Source organism: Paralichthys olivaceus, chromosome 17, assembly GCF_024713975.1.
Source record: "Paralichthys olivaceus isolate ysfri-2021 chromosome 17, ASM2471397v2, whole genome shotgun sequence".
Taxonomy (NCBI): domain Eukaryota; kingdom Metazoa; phylum Chordata; class Actinopteri; order Pleuronectiformes; family Paralichthyidae; genus Paralichthys; species Paralichthys olivaceus.
This window is the reverse complement of record NC_091109.1, coordinates 18678733-18695892: the sequence shown is the minus strand read 5'-3', so window position 1 is coordinate 18695892 and position 17160 is coordinate 18678733. Positions and strand designations below refer to the sequence as shown.

The 17160-nt window shown below is 45.2% G+C and overlaps 3 protein-coding genes across 10 annotated transcripts in view; 1 reads left to right on the top strand and 2 right to left on the bottom strand.

Annotated features, from left to right (window-relative positions):
• Positions 1 to 1269: 1269 nt before the first annotated feature.
• eif1axb (eukaryotic translation initiation factor 1A X-linked b) lies at positions 1270 to 7189 on the bottom strand. Its single transcript, XM_020111375.2, has 7 exons — positions 7019 to 7189; positions 6307 to 6390; positions 4613 to 4716; positions 4344 to 4394; positions 3350 to 3431; positions 2989 to 3080; positions 1270 to 2668 (listed from the first exon to the last, which is right to left on the bottom strand). Exons 1-7 carry the CDS (start codon positions 7032 to 7034, stop codon positions 2663 to 2665), a joined length of 435 nt encoding a protein of 144 aa, XP_019966934.1. The 5' UTR covers positions 7035 to 7189; the 3' UTR covers positions 1270 to 2662.
• LOC109644435 (myoneurin) lies at positions 6201 to 9852 on the top strand. Of its 3 annotated transcripts, XM_069512404.1 has the most exons (3): positions 6201 to 6533; positions 7539 to 7695; positions 8170 to 9852. In XM_069512404.1, the coding sequence occupies exon 3, from the start codon at positions 8170 to 8172 to the stop codon at positions 9265 to 9267; it is 1098 nt and encodes a 365-aa protein (XP_069368505.1). In that variant the 5' UTR covers positions 6201 to 6533; positions 7539 to 7695; the 3' UTR covers positions 9268 to 9852. The 3 variants fall into 3 exon arrangements, with proteins under 3 accessions (XP_069368505.1, XP_069368504.1, XP_069368503.1); XM_069512403.1 differs by lacking the exon at positions 7539 to 7695 and having other exon boundaries at positions 6387 to 6533; XM_069512402.1 differs by lacking the exon at positions 6201 to 6533 and having other exon boundaries at positions 7615 to 7787.
• Positions 9853 to 10601: 749 nt separating this feature from the next.
• The window catches only part of rps6ka3b (ribosomal protein S6 kinase, polypeptide 3b), a 37038-nt gene continuing 30479 nt past the window's right edge, over positions 10602 to 17160 (bottom strand). For 4 of the 6 annotated variants that reach the window (XM_069512388.1, XM_069512385.1, XM_069512390.1 and 1 more), the window contains 12 exons: positions 16594 to 16682; positions 15973 to 16037; positions 15763 to 15865; positions 15523 to 15632; positions 15175 to 15300; positions 15004 to 15093; positions 14567 to 14725; positions 14293 to 14454; positions 14117 to 14193; positions 13742 to 13859; positions 13327 to 13467; positions 10602 to 13148 (listed from right to left, as the gene is read on the bottom strand). In XM_069512388.1, the coding sequence (XP_069368489.1) occupies positions 13026 to 13148; positions 13327 to 13467; positions 13742 to 13859; positions 14117 to 14193; positions 14293 to 14454; positions 14567 to 14725; positions 15004 to 15093; positions 15175 to 15300; positions 15523 to 15632; positions 15763 to 15865; positions 15973 to 16037; positions 16594 to 16682 (1363 nt within the window). In that variant the 3' untranslated portion in view covers positions 10602 to 13025. The remainder of the gene's footprint in view (positions 13149 to 13326; positions 13468 to 13741; positions 13860 to 14116; positions 14194 to 14292; positions 14455 to 14566; positions 14726 to 15003; positions 15094 to 15174; positions 15301 to 15522; positions 15633 to 15762; positions 15866 to 15972; positions 16038 to 16593; positions 16683 to 17160) is intronic. The other 2 variants (XM_069512389.1, XM_069512386.1) reach the window with 1 other exon arrangement.

Here is a 17160-nt window from a genome sequence, read left to right as displayed (position 1 = left end):
CTGAGAGAGAAACACGAGGGTGAGATTCACAGACTGAGAGAAGAGGTGCGGACTCTGAAGCTCCAACTAGACGATGCTGAGGACGTCCTCAGGGACAGAGATGAGAAGACACGGGAGCTGACCCATGTGAAATCTCTGATGGACAGAGAAAAGGTAGAAGTCCAACAGTTGGTGGAAGTCCTGCGTGATCGTGAGGAGCAGGACGAGTTGGTCAGAGCTGATCTGAGCCGACTCGAGTCTCTGAGGGAGAAAGACGCCAAAGAGAAGGAAGACCTGAAGACAGCGATGTTAGAACTTCAGTCCAAACATGACGATGCTCTGCTGCTCGTCTCCAGCTCGGAGGAAATTGCAGCAAAGCAAAGCAGGATCATTTCCGACCTGAACCATTTCATAGCACATCGCGTTCTGGGACGATGAATCTGTCCGTGAAGTGAAATCCAGCTGCACAGGTGCTCGTCTTCCAAACCCCCAGAGAAACGGCTTTAAATCAGCAAACCACCAATCAATCAGATTTTAATAAAGAACACAGAGAAACCCCAAATAAGTTGTTCCAGCTTTGGTCAGAATAAACAGTTTGCAGCATGATGGAAGGTTTGAGGAATTATTGTCAGTGATGGTCGAGTTTGTTACGATTTGAAGAAGCTCAGCTTTATGAGGTCATCTCTGAGTCCAAGTGAATGTTTGTGAGGGTGGTGATTGCTCTCTCGCTCTCTCTCTGTCTGTAATACGGGTCAGTGCTGTTTTCAGTCTCTCACACTCATGTCGGTCCACTGAGTCATGACCTACGGCTGCTCTATAAATAACTACGATACAAACTGTAGTGGAAACAAACCAACTACACACAGGGATTCTGTATCCTGGGACGGGTTGTTCACAGACCTGCTGGGAGCTCTGTCATTTGCAGGACATTTCAGGAGGATATATTGAAATAAGAAAAATGATCAAACAGAAGAGTCCATAACATGTGAATTACAGAGAGGGTCTGAAAAGCAGAAAGAAAACTGTATCAATCATAGTCGACATTAAATTATCAGAGAAAAGCCTTTTATAGCTGATGCTTATTTGAATCTCAGGAACCAGCCGCTCTTACTCTCACTCAGGTTTTTATCTCTTCTGTTGGTAAGAGGTCTGGTGTCGTGTCACCAAACACCCAGGGGCCCTGGACGTTCTCAGCCTGGAGCTGTGCAGGGCCCGAGTCGAGCTGCAGCTCTTTTAGACGAGCTCCTGACGAGCGTCAGGCAGCTAAAAAACACTTTTGCCAGCTTGGCCGAGAGTTAAGATCTTTATTGGAAACCAGCCTTCAAACATCATAGTACAATTATTTTTGATTCAGAGTTACAGCAACAACAGCGACAGGCCGCATGTGGTCTAGAGCAGTGGTTCCCAAACCGAGGTGCTGGGCCCCCTCAGGGAACATGGGAAGTTTCCAGAGGGGGAGAAGAAGAAGATATATAATATACTGTATATATAATCAATTTGCCAGAGGTTAAGAGACGAAGTAAGACAGACGGCACAGCTGTGAGGTTTTACTGGTGTGTATCTGTGGTTAAGAGTTTGGGAACCGCTGGTCTAAAGTGAGACAGAGCTGCCGACCGGCCGAGCTTCACTGTGTGTTGCAGCCGCAGAGCGAGCAGCGAAGACTTCAGAACATTAGAGGAAAAAAAAAAAAGATAAAAAGAGACAGAAACAAGGGAAACAACAGAAAAATACATTTGATTCTTTTTACAGTTGATTTTTGTTTTTATGATTTCAGGGGGTTGCCTTCATTCGGCCGCGGCTCAATTCAAAAACAAGCAACTCGTCGACTGATTCGTTGTTGGTGGAATATCATGTCAACAAAATAAAAAACCTTGACATTATTTTTCTGGTATAATTAATAAACAGCCTTCAAACTTCAAGCTGTCTTGGACTTTATAAACGTGTCTAACAGGCGACAGCTGCAATGACTGCAGAAAGAAGAAAAACACGTCATAGTTCTGTCTTTTTATTGGCGAATCCAGAGATTCTGTACTTAAATTCCACATAAAGTGAAATCAATATAAATACATTTTTTTATTTTTTTTTTAAAAGGTGACGCATTTGGTGTGAGATATTTTGCAGTCGTGAAAGACAGGGAGCGAGTGTTTTGGCTACAAAGGGGAAAAAAAGAACTACTACTATTACGAGAATGAGACGGCAAACTTGCCTTTCTGTTGACGTGAGAAGCAAAAGGTAAAAATCTAGCAATGCTCCAGATATTCGCCCAACTACGATGCTGGTGATCAGCCTGCTCTGATTCAGTCCAACGGCATGAACTGTCTGCATCATCATCATCATCATCGTCATCGGTGAGCAGGTCGCCTGATGCAGCGTCCTCCCGTTGCTACGTGTGATAACTGACACAGACTCACTGAAGCAGCATCTCATCTTCATTTATAATAATAACTAATCTAAGTACTGATGTCCCCCCCCCTCTGTGAAATGCACTTAAAAGTTTCCCAAACAACAAAGACGTCTGCTGATGGTAAACAACCTGGAGAAAACATTCTGAGTGTTAATAAACTGGACTGAACTGGCTGATCTTAAGAAAAAATTATAATTATTGGTGCGGTGTTTCGGCTCAAAATATCCCAATCGGAGCATCTCTAGTAAAATCCCACCTTCCCCCTCGAGCAGCAGGTCTTTAGATCTGGAAAGAAAAGAGCAGAAACACAATTACTTTCATTTTATTTTTTATTTATTGTGATGTAAAGAGAAATGACTGGAACTTTCATAGTTTCTGTTTATTTTAAAGCAGCTTGTGTTTGAGTGGAGCTGTGGCCACATATCATCATTGTTCTGTGATCAACATTAAGATAAGATATTTAAAGTGACGTCATTACATAATAGGTGATCATTCTTATATAAAGCTACTCAAATGAACTTTATTATCGTGCTGCGGTGACTGATGCTGCATGTTTTGTTAATTTCTAACATTTTATTGTTGATTAGAAATTCAACGGGACTCACCTCATCAACCTCCTCATCATCATTTCCAATGTCGTCGAACAGGACCTCGTCATCGTCTCCTTGTCCGTACGGATCCGTCTCGTTGATTTTGGCTGTGAGAAAACAGACATGGTGTTGAAAGGATCAGAAAACCACAATGTTTGTGGAGCAGACCTCTGCTGGTGTAAGTCAGTAACTGCAGGTGTTATTTCACCGATCCTCAACCCTTCAACAATCCAACTACAACAACAAGAGTCCGCTGAACTACGAGCCGACTCATTTGGACTGAAGATGTTCAGAGAGGAGTTTTAGAAACAAATCTCCAGACTTGTTTCATGGATGGATCCAGGCGCAGTGGTGTCGGTGTGGTGGTTTGACTCACCGTGCTCTGGCAGCTCTCCGTAGGCTTTCAAACTGCGAGCCTCTTCTGCAGTGTACTTGAGGATGACGTCAGCTTTAGTATCCTGAGACACAAGTTGTGGTTTGAGAAGAAAGGCTGAAGGCAACATGTTCTACACATTCTACAAACACAGAATCTGGATCTGCTTCAGGCAACTGGGCCAGAAACTGGTTGGACCCATTAAACATCATGTGAGTATGAAGCGACTGCTGACAAAGTCTGATGCTCACAGATCAACATCTTTATCATTTATCCACTTTCACATGATGATGGACTCATTTATTTAAAGTCCAGTTTACTGTGGTATCATCTTCATGTGTACTAGTACATGAGACGTTCTGTTAAAAATTTGATTAGACAGCAAATATGATAATTAATAAACTCGACCTGGACGAGCAGCAGCAAACAGGTGAATGATTTACAAATTAATTTAAGAATACAGTTATTATTATATTATATAGTTAGGTGACATTACTGCCAACACGAGGCTGTACGAACATGGAAAACCTGTGTATAATAATAATGATGATGATGAGGTTTAAAACTATTACATATCTAATCTTTCTTTATCTTTTAATAAAGTGTATTTTAACTGAGCCTTTTAATCGAGGCTACATTCTGTAGAATTTAGCTGTTTTCCCTTTTTTCTGAATATGGACCTTTAAATAATTGAGCCAGGGTCAAATGAAGGCATCAATAACTTTCTTCAGCTCAGCAGCAGTCGGACAGTTTGATTTTGGGGATGACGGAGTACAAACAAAGACGTTTGGATCTTAAATGAGTCCCATAGACACAGGACATTTATCAATGTTTGTCTCAACTATGCTGCCTGGTTCCTTTATCAGTTTTCTCTGAGCTGACAAGCTTCAGACGTTTCAAAGCATTTACACGACGTTCAGACAGATATTCTGCTGCGTCCTCTCACTGAGGGTCAGTGCAGCGACTGTTCTGTGTCGTGTGAGAGAGGACAACACACCTGGTAATCTCTCAGTCCGACCAGGATGATGTCTGACGTGTTAATCCAAACCTGGAGAAAAGCAAAGCAAAGATTACACCTTGTACAGCAACACACTGCACTTTGTGACACACACGAATGAACGAACACACACACACGGACAAACACACACACGGACACACACACACAGGGCTTACAGGCCATTGAGGCCACGCTGATTCAGCATTATGTCAGGGGGCTTCCTGTGTGCTGCTGGGAAAAGGTGCGAGGATTGCTCGGGACATTCCTACCTTTTTCCGGAGTTTTCCTCTGATGTGGCAAAGCCGCTTGGTGCCATCGAAGCACATGGCCTCCAGTCGTCCGTTCCCCAACATTTTAATCACCTGAGCGTATTCTGAAAGACACCGGAGAGCAGAGGACATTTCATTCAACTCCATAATCCTTTCCAGTCGCTCGAAAAACCTAATTCCACATCCAGGATGGAGAGATTCTTGCAGTTTCGTTTTCAAAGCAGATGTTTCATATCCAACAACAAGGGAGCGAAGAATTACAACATCGTGTCCGACTCTTTAACACACTGGTGAATTTAGGAATTAATGATTCATCAATACAGAAATAATAAGAAATAGAGTTTTCCATAAGGTTCATAGGAGAATTATTAACATAAAAAATATATGTAATACACATACAGTAAAGTGAAGGAATAACAAGTACTGGAGCGACAGCACGCTGTTCTGAACAGGAAGTTTCTACTGTTACAGCTGAACAGAAAAAAGAGGCCAATCCAGAGAGAGGAGGAGCGTTTGGGGTCAAAACGAGTGATTCATTATTCTGGTCCTAGAATAGATTGTTTTCATTCACATGACATGCAGGCTGCTGCAACGCAAAACAAGACTAACACCGAGGCAACATATCGATAACGTTTGACGTCTTTTATGATCACATCGTTTTGTTTTTGAAAATATTCTGATTTTAAAACACAATTTATGAAATAACGATGATGTGATTTATGATACGACTGAGGATAAGTTCAGGTTTAAATGACATTGTGATAAAAGTAAAACAGCAGCGTCTCATTTTCTTATCAATGGTCCAGTGCGACGCACGTGAACGAGACAATATTTTCTCAGACGGGTCCGTGTCCTGCGTAAAAGACGTCTTCACACTGTGGCCTCGTGTCTGTGTTTTAATTCGATTGACTTGGCCACAAAGATTCTTCTTTTCTACGACTCTTATCCTGAACACAAACACTGCCTCTAATTTGTTTATGGCACCAAATACACATGAAACTAAATTAAACACAACAATTGTGGACTTTAATTTGTTCACACATGAAGATGTAAAATGCTAAACACGATCTTCTCAGACGAAGAGCTGTGCCTCACTGATATTTAATGATGAATTAGTGCCGACCCGTTTATGATGAACCAAATAGTTTAGGCTGTAAAACTGTTGGAGAAGAATTTTTAAAAAGAAAAGCTAAGTGCAAGTTCATAAAGCTCAAGGTAACAGCTTGTTCTGTGTCACAGACACAAAGATACTTGACAAATTCACATTTTAAAGACGAACAACAGAGTTTTTGTGCTTCTTGTGTTCAGAGTTGTTGCCAGAACTTCTGTCTGCCGATATCAAACTACAGGAATCCAAACAATAGAACAACATGATCACCACCAGCCCAGTGTGTCCTCGTGTACCAGGGGACATTCTGGACACTGGTGAAGTTTTGTTTCTCTACAAGTTTATTAACCAGCAACGTCAACACATTAACGTCCCTCATTGTGACTCATGGGAAAGTTTTTAATGATGAAATGATGAATATTCAATCACAGAGATGGTTAGATGAGGCTGTGGGGCTTTAAAATACCTCCTGGGCTTTTTACCAGAGATAACAGGTGAAAACTGATTTCCTACAGTGACGGGGTCCAGACTGGGTTTGACGTGGAGGGTCTCTGGGGCCCCAGCAGACCCCTGACCCGGGACTCACCCTGTCCGTCCTCCTTGAACACCAGCTCCCTCTTCTCAGACTCATTCTCGTTCTTTCCACGTCGCCGATTCTTTCCTCCTTTACCTGCGAACACAGACCAGAGCGGCTCAGTTCACTCGCTGACCTGGGGTCTGCTCCCCGGACCACATGTCAGAGGACACAACCCGCCGGAGCAGCTCTCGTGGGTTCGGAGCGGACACACGGTTCACGTCACCTGTTTGAATGAGGTGAGGAGAAAAGACTAGCAGCTGTGGCTAACGTTAGCGTCGCCTCGTTGAGTTCCTCCACCGTGAGAGACGTCACATCACGCGGACACTGACATGAACTAACCCGGTGACCTGGTGAACTGTTACCTCGGGTTACGTTAGGGGAAACAAAATGACCCAGGCCAGACCGGGGTGGGGTTTAACTAGCGGCTAGCTAGCAGTAGCTCGCTAGCTGCTGGAGCTACGCTGACGAGGAGGTACACAGTTAGTTAGTCAAGTTATTTAGTTAACTCTAACCTGACTACTAACTCAGCTAAGCTAACCACGTGTTGGTTTAGTTTGGCTCGGGCCGACACGGGTGAGAGCTCGGTGGAGGGCTCGCGCTGCTAACTAGCTTTAGCCGCTCGGTGTCACGTTTTCGCTGCGTGTGTCCGCGGCGGCATCGACACAATCAAACCTGCTGAGAATCACACGCACACGCACGAACACACGCCCGCGGGTCTTACCTTTATTTTTGGGCATGTTCTCTGAGGCTGATCACGTGAATCACGTAAATCACGCAGATCCCGCAGAACAGAAACAACAGAAACTGTTAAACAGTCAGAGACAAGTGAGCTCAGCTAGCTAGCGCTAATTCACACTGACCGCTCTGCGCATGCGCACCCCACACATTCAAAATGCCGCTGCTTTATTGAAACGGGAGTTTGTTAACAGAGACAAAAGAGAGCTATTGTTAATATTTGAATTATTGTTATTATCATTGTTATTACATCACCACCATCTTTACTATTATTAATATTATTAATATCACAATTATTGTTATTACGTCATCAGCATTATTATTATTATGCTTTTCTGCCACTACCTGCACTGGAGGTTGGATCAGGATTAATACTTGTATTAATGTATATGTATATATATTTATATATATATATATATATATATATATATATATATATATATATATACAGTCTATGGTAAAAATATATGTGAAAATGAGATTATATTTTTATATACACTCTATAGATTATACACACACACTCTCCTCCCCGCCGCCAGAGGGCGCTCTGTACCGCAGTGGAAGATGACTTGGACCTGAGGTCGTGCCACTTCTCTTCCGGGTCGTGGGGGGGTGAGGTGGTGGGGTTGAGTTGATGTTTGAGTCGTGGACTGTTTACATCAGGTAACATATAGTATTTATATATATTATAAATATATTCTAATATATTCTATATAATATATATGAGCTTCTATATCTGCCTGCAGCTCGGTCACGTGAGTGTTTTCATCGTTTCCTTCTTTAAATGTTAATATTGATGTTTTCGTTGAAATGTTCTGATTGAATTTCATCTGTTTTCTTTAACGAATCCAAACGATGGAATAAAATAACACGAGAGACTTTATCTCACATGTTTTTCTTCACAATGTTCAAATAACTGACTTTAATAACAACATGTGATAGAAACAGTTCTTATTACTGTCGAGACAAGAAATATTAATACAGCTTGTTTTTCTTCACAATGTCAACATGAAGAACTACAGAGCTGATAACAGATCAGTTTAATGACACAAAAAGGAAAGAACAGAAGGCGTCACATGTTGTTAAATCCACTCAACGTCAGTTTATAACTTTTGATTTGTCTGTTTCTCGTGTCAGATGTCTTCAGGGCACCCGGTGGTCGGAGGCGGAGCTGCAGGGAAAGCAACGTCGTCTCCCGTCGTGGCAGGAAACAGGAACTGGGACGGACCCGGCAGGATGGACCAGATCAACGTGGTGAGAGTGGACGACACTCACATTGCAGAGGAGCAGTCTGACGTCGGGGGAAAGGTTAAAGGCGAAGCGGCGGACTACTACGAGGTGGAATACTCGATACCGGCAGAGGACGTGGAGGAGGAGGAGGAGGAGGAGGACAGCGTCTATGTTATTGAATATTCAAATCCAGAGGAGGAGGGGGACAGTTACCAGTTCACCATGTCTGTAGATAGATCGCTCTCGGCTAAACGGCCGCTCAGACCTCCAGTGGTCAAAGGAAACGCCATGGCTCCTTCACCGGTGACGTCCAAAACTCCCACGCCATCCAGGCTGAGGCAGGCGGTGAAGAGGAAGATGAGAACAGACGAGGGGGTGAAAGAGGAGGGAACCCTGAGCAATAAGAGCGTGTTAGAGCTCGGAGAGAGCTACAGCGACCTGATGGAGTCGGGTAAAGAACAGCTGGTGTGCACACTGTGCCCACCGCCCGCAAAATTCTTCAAGAGAGCGTCAGGTCTGGCTGTTCATTTAAAAAAAACGCACCTGATGGAGGGGAAGAAGATGTACTTCTGCACGTCCTGCAAGCAAACGCTTCGCTCTCAGATCGAGTTTGATGCCCACACGCGGCGCCACGCCAACCAGGGCGCCGTCTTCACCTGCGTCCTCTGCCCGGCAGAGACGACGAGGTACAAAGGGTCGAAGTTGGGCCTGAAGAGACACCTGAAGAAGGAGCATCCGGGCGTCGTCCCTCGCTGCAACATCTGTAACAGAGGCTTCAAGACAATCATGACGTACCTGGACGATCAGTTCAGGCACGTGGGAGTGTCGCCCTTCTACTGCGCCCAGTGTCAGATCTATGAAATGACCGAGAGGGGTCTGAGCGTGCACAACAGAAACCACGACAAGAAGAAGCAGCAGCTGCAGGAGACGACTGACAAACACCTGCCAGCGCTCGAGGACTTCACCAACACAGATAACTCGGCGACAGACGACTCGGACTTCTGACGCTGCAGATTCCACGTGTACTTCTGTCAGTGTTTCACCAGCTCGGTGACTTCCTGTTGGTCAGAGTGACGTCTGACACAAATTTGAAATGAGGAACATGTGGGGAACGTTGAGGCGAGGGGCGGAGCCTGTAGAGCAGCAGGAGGCGGGACATGACGTCTAAACTCTGATCAGTGTTGTTGTTTGTTGTTTTCAGCTCGTCCACACGGCGTCAGCCCTCATCACCAAAACATCTGGAACCTCCTCGTCTTTCCACGTTGATGTCTTCTACGTGTACGGCTCCTCTTCTTCATCCTGAGACATTTGTGTTCTTCAGTCTCACATCCGTCACGTGTTAGAAACCTCGGAGACACGCCCACTCGCTCACTGAGGTTTTCTCACATCATAGACTTGTTTTCTGAGTTCAAACATTTTGATTTCACTTGTATTAAAATCACTACAATCTTATATCTTTAGTAAACGCAGTAAAAAGTATAAGAATCAAATCACCAGGTTGTTTTTTAACATTGATTTTAAACACCTTGTGTTTCATGTTGGCATTATGTTTTTTTTAAATGTCATTAAAGGGAAAAACCACTGACAGAATGACCTGAATCCCTGAATGACTTGTTACACTCGTTTGTTTTCTGATTGTCGCACACGTATGGTTTTTTATGGATGAGAGTCTGGAACCAGGAATCTATTTCATTATGAACCTGTTGGTTATCGTCTAATTGCTTCGTGTGTGAAATGTCTGAAAACTGTTTCTCAGAGTCAAGGCTGACGTCTTTTAAAAGAAGACAGACGGTGACACAGTCCTCTCGTTCAAATTCATACAAACCTTGAATCCAAGTCTTCCGTCAGGTCCTCGGGTGCGTCTGAAGTTACGTCTTCAGGCGTCTCCACAGATGTACAGTGTACACGTGGTTCTCGTGTTTGGAGACTTGTCCTGAACACATTTTCTTGGATGGAAGCTTCAGGATGAAGTTCAGCTTCACAGATCCTGACTCATCGTGCTCCTGGGACTCTCACACCCTTAGAAACATTTATAACCTTTCACAGGTCAAAACACAGACTTCCTGTTAGTTTCCGTGCTGACGTGTGACATGTCCTTAAATACACTGGTGTGGTCCAATCACTTCAATCCACCGCAGGTGGAATCAGGTTCTAGACGAATAATTAAAGCAAACATCTACAACACAATGAAGTGTGTAAATCATGACAAGCACTTATCTGTGATATAGAATAAACTTTGATAAAGTATTGATTATGTATTATTTAAACCTCCAGATGAACTTGTTTCTAACAAAGCTCCTGTAAACTGAGGTGATCAATGAGAGTCAGTGTGCGTCCTCTGCTGATTATTCTTTTTATTGCTTTTAATAGAAAGTCCAACTCTCGCTGCAGGTACAAAAACAGAGCGCTGGCTTGGCAGCAGGGCCGAACGTCTCTGACAGAAGCAGAAAACAGAAGAAGAGAGAAGCTGTTCCCGTTTACAGAGAAAGAAAAAAATCATTCCTTTTACATTCCTTTATCCCAGAGCTGCACATCGATAGACGAGGCAAAGACCAACATTTATATATTTCATATGATGTAGAAAATAAAATCAAACCACAGGTTTTATCCCTTGATGCTGACTCGAGCGGAGGAAGAAGCAGTTTCTGATCAGTCCCCTGAACGCACGCTTTTCTTTTTAAGTGCTCGCCGTCTTCAGTCCGACACAGTTCACGACTCCTCGAGATTCTTTCACGCTGATGAGATCCACCGAAGAGACCTGACGACCTGATCAGAGTGTTTTCCTACAAGTTCAACTTAAAGGACCAGTTCACCCAAACTACTGTAAAACATTCTTAACTTTTGGAAACAGCTTGGTGTGAAAGTTTTCCTTATCTGACATGATCAAATCTGATGTTTGAGCCTTTCTTCGTCTTCCTCTCATCTTAAAAAAAGAAAAGATTTCCCATGATGTCAAACTAACCTTCAGGCGTTGTGGAGGTTTTCAGTAGTTTGTGTGAACGAAGCCTTTAAACATGTTTCTGTGAGGATCTGAAGCCTGAATTATTGTTTCTGCTACACAGGTGAGTTTTTAAAGGGTTCAGCTGACACATGATTCTGTCCATCCCAGTCATGACACCTCATCATCATCTTCATCACTGAGCATGAGTCAGATTCCAAAACAAGGCGTCTGAGGATGAAGCGATTCAAGACGTCCATAAAGACAAAATGCGTCGATCGAGTTTTGGAATTTAATTCTTCTTCTGATTCTCCAGCGTCTCTGATAAAAGTCTCTCTCCCATCCCCCACGTCTGTGCTCTGCGATATATAAAAATGCATCGTCTTGATTCATAGAAACCTGAGTTACGCGACAAGTTTGTATTTACAGTTCCGTTCCCTGTCGGCTGCACAGAACAGAGATGATCAGGCGGCTCGTGCAGAAGGTCGTCCGTGTTCAAGTGTTCTCGCTCCAGCCATTGGTTGAGGAAGCAGGAAGTTAAATGGGTCTCAAACTAAATGATGAAATACTGCTGTTCGTTTTGTGAGGGGGGGGGGGGGGGGGGAAACTAACTCACCCAAGTCTTTGAAATCAAATTTACTGAAGAGTTAAATCTGCACGAGCGACGAGATTTATCATCATGACACTTAAGATTCTGAATTGATTCCAGCGGGTGTCGACACAGGAAGTGAATATTGTCTTTGTCGTCTTTTACTGTCGTTCCTTTTTATAATCTTAACAGAGTGCATACAATTTTAAAATGTGGCCACCAGGGGGTGTCCAAGAATATATTTGCTCCTTGTGTAGCTTTAAAGTGAAAAAGGCCCAATCTGCTCGTTCCTGCTCATTTTGTGCTTTGACTTGTTTTAATGACGCTGAAACTTTTTTCCGTCCTTCACACTGACTCCGACCGTAACTATTGAAGAGATGTGCACGAGTCGGCCGATGTTCACGTCAGATCGAAGTTTGATTTAAAGTTTCTGACTCAGGCTGAAGGCTCAGATTTTGTTCTGGAGACTCGCAGTCGGAGACAAACTCAAATTCATCTTCCAAATAAAATCCTGCTCCTGAGACTTTTCTTTATCCCAGAAACATCAACGCTCACACGTCGTCTCTCCCAATCTGGATTTTTTGAGAATATTATGTAAATTTAAAACTCAAACAGCGATGCATCGAAGCTCGGCGGCCTCCCGCCCTCATTCACACCCTCAGTCCTTCTCTGCAGACGCCGTCATCTCAGAGGCGACTTGAGGTGTAAATCTACAGCTACGCACGACCGGGACGCCAGTTTAATAACGATGACCTTTAAATGCATACATTAGATTACCATGTTCCTATGTTCGGATCCCCACTAGTCTGGAAGTAATAAATACAGTACTCTCCTCGTCCTGACGCGTCTCGCGGTTCACGAGGCAGCTGTGATTGTCCAAAGCAAAAAACGCCGCCGGAGGACTGGGCCTCGGCGGCGGGGAAAGAGTCGTCAGGTTTGTCGTCGCAGCCCGGTCCGGCTGTCGATGGGCGAAGCCGGGACTCTACAGTGAGACAGCAGATGATCCAATCAGGAGAGTCCGTTAAGGTGCAGGACAGGAAGAGGAGGGGGAGGAGGGGGAGGGTTCCTATTTGGCGTCAGCGGTTCCCTGGTCCATCAGTAGTCTGCACCGCCGGACAGGAGGGAGGGGGAGGGGCGGCGGCGGTGGTGGAGGTGGGAGGGGGGAGGGGGGGTCCGGCAGAGGTCAGATTGAGGTCAGAGTTGATGGGAGGAGGTGGGGGGGGGGGGGGATAAAGGTCACAGAGCGGTGGAGGTGATCTTCTTCAAGCCCCTCCGCTGCGCCAGAGTGGAACAGCCCACCGGCTCCAGTATCGGAGGGACGTTCCTGTTGAGGGCCGAGTAGGTGGCGGCCATCGCCCCCTGGAGGGAGGAGACAGAGAGACGGCCATTAGTCATCCTTTAACGCTAGATTATTTCCTCTCTGAATGTGGGAGATAAACGCTGCGACTCTCAGTCCGTTCTTCTCGCAGGAGATGAAACCCACTCATCAGACGTTCAGGGTGACGAGGGGGAATGAAAGAGGGAACCTGAGCCTCACCTTGACGAGGTGCGGTGCGTCCTGCCTGTTGAGGGTGTACTTAGGCAGCTGGTCTCTGTGCGTCACCCAGGGGTGTCTGAGGACTTGACCTGCCGTCAGCCGCTGGTGAGGGTCCACGTGCAGCATCTTAGACACCAGATCCTGAGGGGTCAGAGGTCACAGAGCGGTTACAGTCCGTGACTGCAGAGTAAAGATGAGGCAGCGAGAAAATCACTGCAACTCTGTACAATCACAAGCATTTGAATTAAATCTGAAGTTTATCTTTAAACATCTAAACCCTTCACACTTGATTCACTGACTCTTGAGCTGTAACTTCAGTCTCAGTATCTGCAGCTCAGGAGACATTCTGTCCTTTTCTATTGTGTCTCTGTCTGATTGTGCAGTCCAGCATGGGGGAGGGTGTCAGCGTCCCCACCTTAGCCTCAGAAGACACAGACGTCCAGTATCCTCCACTGAGTGAGAACTTTCCGCTGCCGATACGAGCCAGGATCTCCTCCGGCGTGTCCTCCGGACCGTTAGCAAACGGGGTGAAGCTGGAGACAGACGGAGGAGAATCGAGATGGTTTTCACATCTTTGAGACCCAGATTTCTACTGAACCTAAACAAGACTCATCAGGAGACGATATTTCATCCTGGGCAAACCCAAAATATCCGAAGGTGCCACTTCACTTCCTGATTAACAAAACATTCTGAGTCATGCTCCGGGAATGAAACGATTACAGACGGACGAATGCGGATGTAGTGATTCTTTGTCGGATGCATATGAATCAGTAAACTGTTAAACACAAACCCTGTTAACATCGTGTAGAGCAGGACTCCGAGACTCCAGATGTCACAGGCGGCATCGTAACCCTGCTTCTTCAGCACCTGCAACAAAGACAGAAACACAGCAGAGTGTCAATATAATTCCTCTTTTCTCTCTTTACTGAAACACGTCTGTGTGTATCTGTGGACACAGCGACTTACCTCTGGTGCGACGAAGTTGGCGGTGTAACACGGCGTCATGAGCAGGCCGTTCTCCGCTCTCAGCTGTTTGGCGAAACCGAAGTCGCAGATCCTGATGGACTCGGCGTTCCCGCTCTCGTCCACGTACAGGATGTTACTGGGCTTCAGGTCTCTGTGCACCACCTGCACACACAGGAGGACGAGGCTTTAAAGTTTATTTCGTTTATACTTTTCCCTTCATCCCTTTGTTTTACTTTTCTTTGAACACGCCGTAAACCAGGAACGAGAGTCGTACCCCCTGCACGTGCAGGTACTCCAGCGTCTTGGTGATGGTGTAGAGAACAGCGCTGGCTTCTCTCTCAGAGAAAAACTTCTGTCGGAGGATTTTATCCAGCAGCTCGCCTCCTTTCATCAGCTCCGTCACCAGAAACACGGAGCGGCCGTCGTCATACACCTGCCACACGGAAACACACGAGTCACAGCAGCTCGGTCACTGAAATGTTCTGTGGGTTTGTTCCAAACATATTCTGATGTAACAAGAATAATAATGATGGATCCAGATCATCAGAGAGTCAGAATAAAAAACAGTTATCAGCTCTTTTATTTTCCTCAGTTCGAGGGAAAGAAAGACGACGGCTGAAACTATTAATGAATAAACTGATCAAAGGGAAATCAATGTTAAAGTGGACCACTGTTTCTTTAAAGCTCAATGTCATGTTCAGCGTGACTCACGTCCTTCAGGGTGATGATGTTGGGGTGTTGTCCGTATCTCAGCAGGATCTCCACCTCCTCCGTCGGGTCTCTCTTGACCTTGTTGATGATCTGAAACGGGAACGGACAGTGTTTTTTACGGCGCTGGAGAGCGAGACACGAGACACCACGCTGCACACGGTTGTGTTTTACCTTGACGGCGTACTCCATGCCGGTTCCTTTGTGAACGCTGCGTTTGCAGATGGAGTACGAGCCGACCCCGATGTCCTCCTTGATCTCGTAGGTGTCTGAGAACTGGGACGTACTTCTGTGCAGCTGCTACATGAAAAGACAGAGTTACATACAAGTAACGAAGGAAAACAAACCTGAGCAGGTTGGACATCAAGTCAGAGTGCGTCCACTGACTCATTGATCTGGAGGATTTTAATTTGGTTCTTTGTAACTCTGGAGTAAGAAAATGTTTTTACTGGGACCAAGATTTCATTTGATTGTTTGTTTGGAAGATGACACATGAAACACAGTGTCAGTGTGTGTTTTTACCTGAACTATAGCATTAGGTAGTGGTTGTGTTTCCTCCTCTGTTATAGCCACAAAACTGAATCCTCTGAACAGCTGATGGGCGTTGGCACTGGGAGGAACACCCGGAGAATCTGAGACAGACACACAAACAGCTGTTTATCCTCGTCGCTCAATGATCAGACTCTGCCGTGGACGTAGTTCGGCTCAGCAGAGCGTGGCGATGAAGAGGAGGAGGAGGTGAGGTGGAGTGACAGTCTGTACCTCTGGGTGTTTTAGCTGTGAACTCTGGATCGAAATAGAACGTGTCATCAGGTCGTCCTGCAGCCGGTTTGAAAGGAGGGGGGATCTCTCTGCGGAACAGTTTCTGAGGCGAGAGGAAGATGTTGGGAAACTCAGGCGGGAGCGAGAAAAAAACACATGTCGAGACAAACTGATGAAAAGAAAATGCAAATGTTTTATTTTAACACTGACGTTCCAGTCGATGGTGTTGAAGAAGTGATGCCTCTTGATCTCCTCCACTCCATCTGGTCCAGCTCCTGGAACACAAAGACACACATAACCTCCATCATCATCATCATCATCATCTTCATCGTCATCATCATCATGAGTTTTGTCAGGACAGTGCAGTACAGCACACACCAGTAGGGGGCAGGGTGACTCAAAGGTGCTGATTAGCCACATCATCATTTAATCAGGACTAACGAGCTCTGACTAAATATTCAGATTTTTAACTAACAGGAGGGAACAATAGATTTGTCGGGAAATATTTTCAACAGCACATCAACCTGTTAACTCCCATAATTTAGTTAATGCCTCAAAATAATATTATCCTCTTAATGAGAAACCGCGAGGAGAAGTTCTGGGAGAAAGTCTGATTCGGCCGCAGCTACTTGTGACACGTAGATCAGGTAAAGGGGCAGCGGAACAAACTGACCAATGAGACGCAGCAGGCTTTAGATGAAAGGGTTATTCTGAGAGAAAATGGAGAGGATGGAAATCGACTTCCTCCTCTGCATTTGACTCATACTCTAAATCTGTTCAGATGTGGGGCGACTCTATCGATTACATCACAGACCAAATGGACGCTTTTACCTAATCTGTTGGCCGGGTTGCGTTTGAAAAGGTTCCTGAGGAGACTCTGAGCTTCTGAGCTCAGAAACTGTGGCATCCCCAACTTTGCCCTGTAAGAGAAGAAGAGGAGAAGAAGAGAAGACTTTTATTATTAAAGACACAGAAGAACTGCTGTGAACTGCAACTGTCATCAAATGTCCATATTGCATATCCAGACTAGACGATAATGTGTCACACACACAGGAAACACTCAGTCGTTTTTTCACCGACAGAAACTCGGGGTGAGAGACAGGAAACAGGAGGGGTTAATACTTCCTGTGATTTGTTATTTTTTCTTTCTTAGCTTTTCCTCCCTCCTCATCTTCCTCCGTCTCCTCCCTCAGCGTTTTAAACTGCTATCAGAATACTTGAGACTTGTCCATTTCTCTTAACCCTCCTCTGCTCTGCCCCTGGCCTCCTCCTCTTCCTCCTGAGTGCTGCACTTTATCTCCTCTATAATAAATCCTTCAATTCCCCCCGGGCTGACTCTGCAGAGGGAGGAGGAAGGAGGGAAGTCTCACGTCGTCTCTCTCTGTCTCTGATACTGTC